This window comes from Bombus bifarius, unplaced genomic scaffold (genome assembly GCF_011952205.1).
Source record: "Bombus bifarius isolate JDL3187 unplaced genomic scaffold, Bbif_JDL3187 scf7180000009780_frag, whole genome shotgun sequence".
In the NCBI taxonomy this organism is placed as follows: Eukaryota; Metazoa; Arthropoda; class Insecta; order Hymenoptera; family Apidae; genus Bombus; species Bombus bifarius.
Window position 1 is genome coordinate 1 of NW_022885333.1, and position 14,307 is coordinate 14,307.

The 14,307-nt window shown below is 42.6% G+C and overlaps 1 protein-coding gene across 1 annotated transcript; it reads right to left on the reverse strand.

Annotated features, from left to right (window-relative positions):
- Positions 1-8,928: 8,928 nt before the first annotated feature.
- On the reverse strand, positions 8,929-12,936 carry LOC117215720. Its single transcript, XM_033462141.1, has one exon. It carries the CDS (start codon positions 12,934-12,936, stop codon positions 8,929-8,931), a length of 4,008 nt encoding a protein of 1,335 aa, XP_033318032.1.
- Positions 12,937-14,307: the final 1,371 nt, after the last annotated feature.

Below are 14,307 nucleotides of genomic sequence, written 5' to 3' on the forward strand. Positions count from 1 at the left end.
CCCATATAACGAAATACGTTATAACGTCATCCCATATAACGTAATACGTTATAACGTCATACCATATAACGTATTAATTAATAACGTCATCCCATATAACGTAATACGTTATAACGTCCTCCCATATAATGTAATACGTTATAACGTCAACCCATATAACGTAATACGTTATAACGTCATCCCATATAACGTAGTGCGTTATAACGTCGTCCCATTTATCGTAATACGTTACAAATTCATCCCATTTAACGTAATACGTTATAACGTCGTCCCATATAATGTAATACGTTATAACGTCAACCCATATAACGTAATACGTTATAACGTCATCCCATATAACGTAATACGTTATAACGTCGTCCCATATAACGTAATTCGTTATAACGTCATCCCGTATAACGTAATACGTTATAACGTCATCCCATATAACGTAATACGGTATAACGTCATACCATATAACCTATTTACGTTATAACGTCATACCATATAACGTATTACGTGATAACGGCATCCCATATAACGTAATACGTTATTACGTCATCCCAAATAACGTAACACGTTATAACGTCATCCCATATAACGTAATACGGTATACTGTCATAGCATATAACCTATTTACGTTATGACGTCATACCATATAACGTGTTATGTGAAAACGTCATCCCATATTACGTGATACGTTATTACGTCATCCCATATAACGTAATACGTTATAACGTCATCCCATATAACGCAATACGATATAACGTCGTCCCATATAACGTAATACGGTATAAAGTCGTTCCATATAACGTAATACGTTATAACGTCGTCCCATATGACGTAATACGTTATAACGTCATCCCATATAACGTAATACGTTACAACGTCATCCCATTTAACGTAATACGTTACAACGTCATCCCATATAACGTAATACGTTATAACGTGATCCCATATAACGTAATACGGTATAACGTCGTTCCATATAACGTAATACGTTATAACGTCGTCCCATATAACGTAATACGATATAACGTCATCCCATATAACGTAATACGTTATAACGTCATCCCATATAACGTAATACGGTATAACGTCATACCATATAACCTATTTACGTTATAACGTCATACCATATAACCTATTTCGTTAAAACGTCATCCCATATAACGTAATACGTTATAACTTCATACCATATAACGTAATACGTTATAACGTCGTCCCATATAACGTAATACGTTATAACGTCATCCCATATAACGTAATACGTTATAACGTCATCCCATATAACGTACTACGGTATAGCGTCATACCATATAAACTATTTAAGTTATAACGTCATACCATATAACGTATTACGTGATAACGGCATCCCATATAACGTAATGCGGTATAACGTCATACCATATAACCTATTTACGTTATAACGTCATACCCTATAACGTATTACGTGATAACGGCATCCCATATAACGTAATACGTTATTACGTCATCCCATATAACGTAACACGTTATAACGTCGTCCCATTTAACGTAATACGTTACAACGTCATCCCATTTAACGTAATACGTTACAACGTCATACCATGTAACGTAATACGTTATAACGTCATCCCATATAACGTAATACGGTATAACGTCATACCATATAACGTAATATGTTATAACGTCATACCATATAACGTAATACGTTATAACGTCATCCCATATAACGTAATACGTTATAACGTCATACCATATAACGTAATACGTTATAACGTCCTCCCATATAACGTAATACGGTATAACGTCATACCATATAACCTATTACGTTACAACGTCATACCATATAACCTATTTCGTTAAAACGTCATCCCATATAACGCAATACGTTATAACGTCATACCATATAACGTAATACGTTATAACGTCGTCCCATATAACGAAATACGTTATAACGTCATCCCATATAACGTAATACGTTATAACGTCATCCCATATAACGTAATACGGTATAACGTCATACCATATAACCTATTTACGTTATAACGTCATACCATATAACGTATTACGTGATAACGGCATCCCATATAACGTAATACGTTATTACGTCATCCCATATAACGTAATACGTTATAACGTCGTCCCATTTAACGTAATACGTTACAAATTCATCCCATTTAACGTAATACGTTATAACGTCGTCCCATATAATGTAACACGTTATAACGTCAACCCATATAACGTAATACGTTATACCGTCATCCCATATAACGTAATACGTTATAACGTCGTCCCATATAACGTAATACGTTATAACGTCATCCCATATTACGTAATACGTTATAACGTCATCCCATATAACGTAATACGGTATAACGTCATACCATATAACCTATTTACGTTATAACGTCATACCATATAACGTATTACGTGATAACGGCATCCCATATAACGTAATACGTTATTACGTCATCCCATATAACGTAACACGTTATAACGTCGTCCCATTTAACGTAATACGTTACAGCGTCATCCCATTTAACGTAATACGTTACAACGTCATCCCGTATAACGTAATACGTTATAACGTCATCCCATATAACGTAATGCGGTATACTGTCATAGCATATAACCTATTTACGTTATGACGTCATACCATATAACGTATTATGTGATAACGTCATCCCATATAACGTAATACGTTATTACGTCATCCCATATAACGTAACACGTTATAACGTCGACCCATTTAACGTAATACGTTACAGCGTCATCCCATTTAACGTAATACGTTACAACGTCATCCCGTATAACGTAATACGTTATAACGTCATCCCATATAACGTAATGCGGTATACTGTCATAGCATATAACCTATTTACGTTATGACGTCATACCATATAACGTATTATGTGATAACGTCATCCCATATTACGTGATACGTTATTACGTCATCCCATATAACGTAATACGTTATAACGTCATCCCATATAACGCAATACGATATAACGTCGTCCCATATAACGTAATACGTCATAACGTCGTCCCATATAACGTAATACGGTATAAAGTCGTTCCATATAACGTAATACGTTATAACGTCATCCCATATAACGCAATACGATATAACGTCGTCCCATTTAACGTAATACGTTATAACGTCGTCCCATATAACGTGATACGTTATAACGTCATCCCATTTAACGTAATACGTTATAACGTCATCCCATATAACGTAATACGTTACAACGTCATCCCATTTAACGTAATACGTTACAACGTCATCCCATATAACGTAATACGTTATAACGTCATCCCATATAACGCAATACGATATAACGTCGTCCCATATAACGTAATACGTTATAACGTCGTCCCATATAACGTGATACGTTATAACGTCATCCCATATAACGTAATACGTTATAACGTCATCCCATATAACGTAATACGGTATAACGTCATACCATATAACCTATTAACGTTATAACGTCATACCATATAACGTATTACGTGATAACGGCATCCCATATAACGTAATACGGTATTACGTCATATCATATAACGTAACACGTTATAACGTCGTCCCATTTAACGTAATACGTTACAACGTCATCCCATTTAACGTAATACGTTACAACGTCATCCCATATAACGTAATACGTTATAACGTCATCCCATATAACGTAATACGGTATAACGTCATACCATATAACGTAATATGTTATAACGTCATACCATATAACGTAATGCGTTATAACGTCATCCCATATAACGTAATACGTTATAACGTCATACCATATAACCTATTTCGTTAAAACGTCATCCCATATAACGTAATACGTTATAACGTCGTACCATATAACGTAATACGTTATAACGTCGGCCCATATAACGTAATAAGTTATAACGTCATCCCATATAACGTAATACGTTATAACGTCATCCCATATAACGTAATACGGTATAACGTCATACCATATAACCTATTTACGTTATAACGTCATACCATATAACGTATTACGTGATAACGGCATCCCATATAACGAAATACGTTACAACGTCATCCCATATAACGTAATAAGCTATAACGTCATCCCATATAACGTAATACGTTATAACGTCATCCCATATGATGTAATACGTTATTACGTCATATCATATAACGTAATACGTTATAACGTCATCCCATATAACGTAACACGTTATAACGTCGTCCCATTTAACGTAATACGTTACAACGTCATCCCATTTAACGTAATACGTTACAACGTCATACCATATAACGTAATACGTTACAAATTCATCCCATTTAACGTAATACGTTATAACGTCGTCCCTTATAATGTAATACGTTATTACGTCATCCCATATAACGTAACACGTTATAACGTCGTCCCATTTAACGTAATACGTTACAACGTCATCCCATTTAACGTAATACGTTACAACGTCATCCCATTTAACGTAATACGTTACAACGTCGTTCCATACAACGTAATACGTTATAACGTAGTCCCGTATGACGTAATACGTTATAACGTCGTCCCATATGACGTAATACGTTATAACGTCATCCAATATAACGTAATACATTACAACGTCATCCCATTTAACGTAATACGTTACAACGTCATCCCATATAACGTAATACATTACAACGTCATCCCATTTAACGTAATACGTTACAACGTCATCCCATATAACGTAATACGTTATAACGTCATCCCATATAACGCAATACGTTATAACGTCGTCCCATATAACGTAATACGTTATAACGAAATCCCATATAACGTAATACGTTATAGCGTCATCCCATATAACGTAATACGGTATAACGTCATACCATACAACCTATTTACGTTATAACGTCATACCATATAACGTATTACGTGATAACGGCATCCCATATAACGTAATACGTTATTACGTCATCCCATATAACGTAACACGTTATAACGTCGTCCCATTTAACGTAATACGTTACAACGTCATCCCATTTAACGCAATACGTTACAACGTCATACCATATAACGTAATACGTTACAACGTCATCCCATATAACGTAAAACGTTATAACGTCATCCCATATAACGCAATACGTTATAACGTCGTCCCATATAACGTAATACGTTATAAAGTCGTCCCATATAACGTAATACGTTATAACGAAATCCCATATAACGTAATACGTTATAGCGTCATCCCATATAACGTAATACGGTATAACGTCATACCATACAACCTATTTACGTTATAACGTCATACCATATAACGTATTACGTGATGACGGCATCCCATATAACGTAATACGTTATTACGTCATCCCATATAACGTAACACGTTATAACGTCGTCCCATTTAACGTAATACGTTACAACGTCATCCCATTTAACGCAATACGTTACAACGTCATACCATATAACGTAATACGTTACAACGTCATCCCACATAACGTAAAACGTTATAACGTCATCCCATATAACGCAATACGTTATAACGTCGTCCCATATAACGTAATACGGTATAACGTCGTTCCATATAACGTAATACGTTATAACGTAGTCCCATATGACGTAATACGTTATAACGTCATCCCATATAACGTAATACATTACAACGTCATCCCATTTAACGTAATACGTTACAACGTCATCCCATATAACGTAATACGTTATAACGTCATCCCATATAACGCAATACGTTATAACGTCGTCCCATATAACCTATTACGTTACAACGTCATACCATATAACCTATTTCGTTAAAACGTCTTCCCATATAACGTAATACGTTATAACGTCATACCATATAACGTAATACGTTATAACGTCATACCATTCAACCTATTACGTTATAACGTCATACCATATAGCGTAATACGGTATAACGTCATACCATATAACGTAATACGTTATAACGTAGTCCCATATGACGTAATACGTTATAACGTCATACCATATAACGTAATACGTTACAACGTCATCCCATTTAACGTAATACGTTACAACGTCATACCATATAACGTAACACGTTACAACGTCATCCCATATAACGTAATACGTTACAACGTCATCCCATATAACGTAATACGTTATAACGTCATCCCATATAACGTAATACGGTATAACGTCATACCATATAACCTATTTACGTTATAACGTCATACCATATAACGTATTACGTGATAACGGCATCCCATATAACGTAATACGTTATTACGTCATCCCATATAACGTAACACGTTATAACGTCGTCCCATTTAACGTAATACGTTACAACGTCATCCCATTTAACGTAATACGTTACAACGTCATCCCGTTATAACGTCATATACATTATAACGTCATACCCGTAATACGTTATACGTCGTATAACGTCATCCATATAACGTATATAACCTATTACGTTATAACGTCATACGTCATACCATACCTATACCTATTACGTTACAACGTCATACCATATAACCTATTTCGTTAAAACGTCTTCCCATATAACGTAATACGTTATAACGTCATACCATATAACGTAATACGTTATAACGTCATACCATTCAACCTATTACGTTATAACGTCATACCATATAGCGTAATACGGTATAACGTCATACCATATAACGTAATACGTTATAACGTACTCCCATATAACGAAATACGTTATAACGTCATCCCATATAACGTAATACGTTATAACGTCATACCATATAACGTATTAATTAATAACGTCATCCCATATAACGTAATACGTTATTACGTCATCCCATATAACGTAATACGTTATAACGTCGTTCCATATAACGTAATACGTTATAACGTCGTCCCATATAACGTAATACGATGTAACGTCATCCCATATAACGTAATACGTTATTACGTCATACCCATATATAACGTAATATACGTATATATACGTCATCCCATATTACGTAATACGTTATTACGTCATTTAACGTAATACGTTATAACGTAAACGTCGTTATCCCGTAATACGTTATAACGTCATATACGTTATAACGTCATATAACGTAATACCGTCATCCCATAACGTAATACGTTATAACGTCATCGTAATACGTATAACGTCATACCATATAACCTATTTACGTTATAACGTCATACCATACCCTAGCGTTCCCTTTAACACGCCACTAAGTTCGACGGTTGAGTAGTGTAAAATGATCCGAATTCAATCGTCCATGAAAGAATACTAATTATCCATCAGTCAATGGTTAAACCTTATGTTTAATTTTTTTTAATTAAATTTTTACTGACTTTTTTGTGAGATTTTTCTGATTAAAATGAGGCCAAACACGATATAATTTATATCACATTTATATGTATATGTCGGAGATAAAAGGACACCGAAGCCTTCCCTTTGGAATTTGGGAAAACCCCTTAACACATTAATCTAGATTCTACTATAGCCGCAATTAAGCAATTGTCGTTATTCAATCCGATTGTATTTGTTCGAGATTTGTGATAATGAATTTGCCGAATGTGGCCGCGGTCAAGGGATGAACGCTTTCTCTAACAGAGGTATAGAGAAATTCTATAGCTCTCCTTAAAAGAAATAATTGTAGCGGCACTCGACAGTAAACATTCCAACGGTCTCTGTCCCGTGGCTCGCCACACGCAGACCCTATTCTCCGGCTAAGATGATTACCAGATGTCGATGCATCTCCACAGTACATGTTCAGCAAGCTTGAGAACCCGTTATAAATTTTAAGATTCAGTTTACTAAAGTCCTTCAAAGGGACAAACAGTTTTTGTCCCAACTACGTGAAGATAGGGGAAACGTATTTTTTTCACGAACGACGCTTCCCACTAGCAACTTTCCCTCAAGGGCGGCTAGCATCCTTTTCTCGATACCAACATGGAAATTGACCAATTGACAGCAACGTCAATTTCCCTCACTTTCCGAACAAGGGCTTTTCTCGACGAATCCGATGACCTCGTGTCCTTAGACACACCCCATCACAGTTTTCCTCTGCAGCATCACCCTGACGGAAAGTCATTCTCTCTCGTGATGTCTCAGTATCGAGTTACATAGTGTCTTTACGCTTGGTGAATATTCTACGTTTTAACAAAAAGTTAGTGTTCTTTCACTCGCCGGGAGACACGATCGTGTAGAAGCGCATCAACAGGAGTCGTAAATTCCTGTTACGATTGTTCAATCGACGCCGCGAGATGATCGATCCCCTATTGCGTTTAGGCTAATAGAGGTGGTTAATTGAAGTGCACACTGCTGTAACGGGTTTTCAGTTGTGTTTTATTAAGACACTGTGTATACACTGAGTGGTGAATTAACAGCAACCGGGATACGGTTGGACTCGGTTAGAACGTAAGATCAGGGGATGAGTGGGCGAGAGCGTAAGCGCGAATCGTTGCTGCGAACTGAGACTTCCCGAGGTTGCTGACTGACTAACTGGCTGCCTGACTGACTCACTGACCGACTGCTGACTGACTCCCTCTTAGTTTTCCCCGAAGGAAAGCTTGATGCCGATTGGTCGTGACCCCGCTAAAGAAGCAGGACATGAGGAATTTCTCACCAGTGTCCGGGGTGATTTTATTGCTGGGGAAAACCAGTCGTTTCTATCCTATGTTTATGTGTTGGGTTTTCTCGTTCGGTGACTACCTGCCTTTTCCGAGCCTTTTTTAATAGCATAACAAACTCAAGGATTTTGCTAATCCGGACATAAACCGAAATGCTTCTAGACAACTAGATTGCTCGACACACATCTGGAAACAATTTAGCTAGAAGGTGACGTTTTATGGCCGGTCATTGAGTTTATTGGGGGTCTGGAAGCAGGTAGGTGGGCCGCTGGCCGCCAGGTAGCGTTGGCTGGGGTTCCGCTGCTCCATGCGACGCAACATCCTCCCCCCGTTGAGAGGGCACCGATCAAATTCTGCCTGTGGGTTCGATGGGGGTGTGCTCTGCCTCCTTCGAGGTCAGCGATTGTCAGGGCGCTTCTGGATCTGATTGGAATGGCAGGGGGACCAGCCGCTTGACGCCGCGGTCCAGGAGGTTCGATGAAGTCTGCACAGTCGCTGTTCGGATTACGCCATCGGCTCCGGGATGGACCTTGACTACCCGTCCCAAGGGCCAGCACATCGAGGGAACGTTGTCTTCTCTGAGCAGGACGATTGCGCCTTCGTGTATGTTATGTCCACCCTTGGTCCATTTGCTGCGGTTGTTTAATTGGTTGAGGTACTCCTTGTGCCAGCGTTTCCAAAAATGCTGTTTCATCTTTTGGATATGCTGCCATCTGGAGAGTCGGTTGGAGGGAGTGTCCCTGAAATCTCGCTCACGCACACTCATTAGTGATTCACCGATGAGGAAGTGACCAGGAGTGAGAACGAGGAGATCCTTGGGATCCGTGGATATGGGTGTTAATGATCGGGAGTTGAGGACGGCTTCGATCTCTATGATCAGTGTATTGAATTGCTCGAAAGTGAGCAATTCATGACCTGCGACGCGTCTGAAGTGATGCTTAAAGGATTTCACCGCTGCCTCCCATAGTCCCCCGAAGTGTGGAGACTGAGGGGGTATGAAGCGCCATTCTATGTGTTTGTCTGCGAGGAATGCTTGTACTTTTGAGTGGTGATCGTCCGAGTGTAGAAGGTCATACAGTTCCCGTAAGTCGTTCTTTGCCCCGACGAAATTTGTACCATTGTCCGAATGGATTGTCGAGCAAAACCCTCGCCGAGCGATGAATCTACGAAGAGCGGCGATAAAGGTTTCGCTCGTGAGATCGCCAACGAGCTCCATGTGTACCGCCTTCACGGCTAGGCATACGAAGATCGCAACGTACACCTTGACCTGTCGGCGGTTACGATCTCTTGTCTCCTTTATGTAGAAGGGTCCACAATAGTCCACGCCGACATTCGCGAATGGTCGAGACTCTGTCACTCGCGCTTCCGGCAAATCACCGGAGTGCAGGTGAATCTGGTGTGTATGCTCGATAATCCGAGCTGTGACGGATGCTTTGGGTAGCAGTATTGGGTGTTTTTGACCGAAAGTCATCGACGAATGCCTGAGTCGACCCCCGACTCGCAGGATTCCTTTCTGGTCAATGAAAGGATTGAGTCGCGTGAGTTTCCTTGTTAACGCTGCGTTCCGGTTCATTCGGAGCGTACGGATTTCCTCGGGGAAATGGATGCCTTGTAATAGTATGATTAATTTGTCGTGAGCGATGTGTAATTCCGTTGCGGTCAAGGGTGTCATTCGGTTCTGTTTCTGCCTCCAACGGAGGCAACGAGCGACGATCCGAATTAGCTTAGGCCAGGAGGAGTACCGTTCCAACAGGCTGCAATCGGCGGGAGCCGCGGATAGACAAGTTGCCGTTTTTTGTTCTAACAACTCCGTTTGTGGTATTGGGGTCCAGGTCGGCCAGGAATCTTCCGATTGTTGGAGCCATTCTGGACCGTGCTGCCAAATGGTCGGGCGGAGAAATTCTTCGGGTGTTTGGCCTCGCGATATTAGATCCGCGGGATTGTCGTGGGTGGGGACATGACGCCAACTGCCGATGCTGGTTTTTCTTTGGATCTCGGAGACCCTGTTGGCGACAAACGTCTTGAGTGTGTGGGGTGACGTGGTTAGCCAGTGGAGAACGATGGCGGAGTCGGTCCAATAGACCATACGAGTGATGCTGTGTGATAAGGCTTGATGTATGGTAGCCATCAGGGACGTAAGAAGGAAGGCTCCGCTCAGCTCGAGCCGCGGAATGGTTTGGGATTTTAGCGGGGCTACTTTTGACTTCGCGGTTAGCAGCTGGGTCCGTACGCGGCCGTCCGGATTAACGGTTCGGAGATAGACGCATGCGCCGTAGGCCTTCTCGCTGGCGTCGCAAAAGCCGTGCATTTCGATCTCAGTTGCGAAGTCAATGATCGCCTTGCGTGGGAATGTAATATTGTTCAAGAGTGGCAATTGAGAATAATACCTGTCCCACTCTGAATGGAGATCTGATGGGAGAGATTCGTCCCACTCGACTTTCACTGCCCAGACTCGCTGAAGCAGGATTTTCGCGCGGACGATCACTGGCGCGAGCAGCCCCAGAGGATCGTAGATTCGAGCGATTACGGAGCTGATCGATCGCTTCGTAACGCGGGGAATGTCTGCCTTGGCGTCAACCGAATAAATGAGTGAATCATCGGAGGACTTCCAGAAGACCCCAAGTGTTTTTAAGGGTTGAGGCTCGCCCAGCTGTAGCTTCTGATTTATGTCCGGGTCAGATAGTCCGTTGAGTAGTGTCCGGTTGTTGGACGCCCATTTTCTGATTTTTAAACCGGCTAGTTGGAGGAGTTCGGTGAGTTCTGTGCGGATTGACAGCGCTTCGCCTATCGTATCCGCTCCGGTGAGAGCGTCGTCGACGTAAAAGTCCCGTAACAATACCGATGAAGCTCGCGGGAATCGGTGCCCTTCATCGCTTGCCAATTGTCTGAGACACCGGATGGCTAGATAGGGTGCTGCAGACAGTCCGAACGTGACGGTGTTGATCTGATATGTTTCCAACTCGCCGTCGGAATTGCGCCATAAAATTTGCTGAAATCTTCGATCGGCCGGACGCACGAGGAATTGTCGGTACATTTTCTCGACATCGCCGGTGAGGACGTACTGGTGAGATCGGAATCTCAAGAGGATATCGAACAAATCCTCTTGCAGCTTCGGACCTGTATAAAGGGTGTCGTTCAACGAGACGCCGGTGGTACTGGGTGCGGATCCGTCAAACACAACGCGAAGTTTTGTGGATGTGCTCGAGTCCTTAACGACGCCGTGGTGTGGCAAGTAATAGTCGTTCTCCGGTTCGTGGCGTGATGCAACCTTGGTCATGTGGCCCAAGTCCAGATACTCCTGAATGACCGCCCGATACGCTGTTTCGAACTGTTGATTTCGTCTGAATTGCTGCTGGAGAGAGGCGAGTCGTTTCATCGCCATTGCCTTGGATGATCCGAGTGACGAGATTTTGTCGTTAAAGGGGAGTGCGACGATGTATCGCCCATCGCTGGTGCGTTGGACGTGATTTTGAAAATGCTCCTCACATCGTCGATCCGCCTCCGATAAGTGTTTTATCTGAGGTCCCTCGTCGAGTTCCCAAAAGCGGGTGAGGTCCGTCTCTAGTTCCGTTGTGGAGGCATGGAAGACCCTGGCAGGTCCTGGGGAAGGTGGGCTCCCCCCGATGACCCACCCGAATCGCGTTTTTTGCAGGCGCAGATCGGGGCCGGTTGATGGGTTATTTGGATGGTATGACGGAGCTTTCCTTGTGCGTGGGGGCGTGGTGGGAGGCGTCTGATTGCTCATTGGCGCGTCTGATCGATGTAGGAGCGTGTGATGGCGTTGATCACATATGCGGCAAGAGCCAGAGGTGCAGTGTTGCAATTTGTGTCCTGGTAGCAGGCAATTCGTACACGCTGAGATTTCCTCGGCGGCTAGAATCCGTTCGTCGATCGTCTTCGTCCTAAAGGTGTTGCAGTGCCAAATTTTGTGTGGTCCATGGCAGATTGGACAGAGTGGCGGTGATCGTGACGTGACAAATGCCTGCCCTCGTGGTGGGCGTGTCGTTCTTGCAGGTTCTATGACCTGACAGCGATCGTTCAAGAATTGCAAGAAGTCCGGGAACGTGGGGAATGGTGTGGACCTTATCTTTTCCTTCCATATTGAATCGGTTTCCCGATCAAGGTTGGCGGTACATAGGTGCAAAAGCAGGGCATCTGCGGTTGGTTGTCCGATGGCGGCCAAGGCTTTGTAATGAGCTTCCAACTTGGTCGTGTAGGACTGCAAATCGCGATGTGCTATCCGTGATGAGGAGGCTGCGTCAAATATCTCCTGCAAGTGTCTCTCGACAATTTTGGCTGGTCTGTTATACCGTCGTTCTAATATTTCCCAGGCGACTGCGTAGTTAGCCGCCGCATTGCTTAATGACGCGATCGCTAGAGCTGCCCCATGCTTTAGACAAGAACGGAGATACATCAGTCGCTTGCAGTCGTCTATGCGGGGGTTATCGTGGACCGTGGAGCGAAATTGATCCGCGAACCCCGGCTAATCTTCGTAGGCTCCAGAAAAAGTGGGTAGCTGAATTCTAGGCAAATCGACGGGTTCCGGCAATGACATGTCCGATGGCTTTGTTGCAAGATTTGTGGTGGTTGGTTCTGCTTGCTTGTTTGCCTCCTCAAGGATGGCGGACGCCTGTCCGGCGATGGTGTAGAACTTCTGTTGTAGGTCAACCCGGTCCTTCAGTGTTTGACCCTCGTCTCTGTCGTCTAATTCGCATTGGCCCTTTTTGAACGATGCAAACTCTCCCTCTAAGTCTTGCAAATTACGCTGAATAGCATGCACGGGTGTCCCTTCCTCGTGATTGTTGAGCAATGTGCGAAACGCTTCTAATTCTTGTCTGAATCCTTCGCGTTTCCGCAGCAATTGCCGGACGCGCTCTTCCTGAGGGGGAGCCATGGGGGATTTCGACAATTTGAGCGAGCTTACCTTCATGTTGCGTGGTAACTGGGGGTGCACTCTTTCACTGACACGTATCCGGCTCGAAGGACCAAAATGTTCTTTCACTCGCGGGGAGACACGATCGTGTAGAAGCGCATCAACAGGAGTCGTAAATTCCTGTTACGATTGTTCAATCGACGCCGCGAGATGATCGATCCCATATTGCGTTTAGGCTAATAGAGGTGGTTAATTGAAGTGCACACTGCTGTAACGGGTTTTCAGTTATGTTTTATTAAGACACTGTGTATACACTGAGTGGTGAATTAACAGCAACCGGGATACGGTTGGACTCGGTTAGAACGTAAGATCAGGGGATGAGAGGGCGAGAGCGTAAGCGCGAATCGTTGCTGCGAACTGAGACTTCCCGAGGTTGCTGACTGACTGACTGGCTGCCTGACTGACTCACTGACCGACTGCTGACTGACTGACTGGCTGCCTGACTGACTCACTGACCGACTGCTGACTGACTCCCTCTTAGTTTTCCCCGAAGGAAAGCTTGATGCCGATTGGTCGTGACCCCGCTAAAGAAGCAGGACATGAGGAATTTCTCACCAGTGTCCGGGGTGATTTTATTGCTGGGGAAAACCAGTCGTTTCTATCCTATGTTTATGTGTTGGGTTTTCTCGTTCGGTGACTACCTGCCTTTTCCGAGCCTTTTTTAATAGCATAACAAACTCAAGGATTTTGCTAATCCGGACATAAACCGAAATGCTACTAGACAACTAGATTGCTCGACACACATCTGGAAACAATTTAGCTAGAAGGTGACGTTTTATGGCCGGTCATTGAGTTTATTGGGCGTCTGGAAGCAGGTAGGTGGGCCGCTGGTCGCCAGGTAGCGTTGGCTGG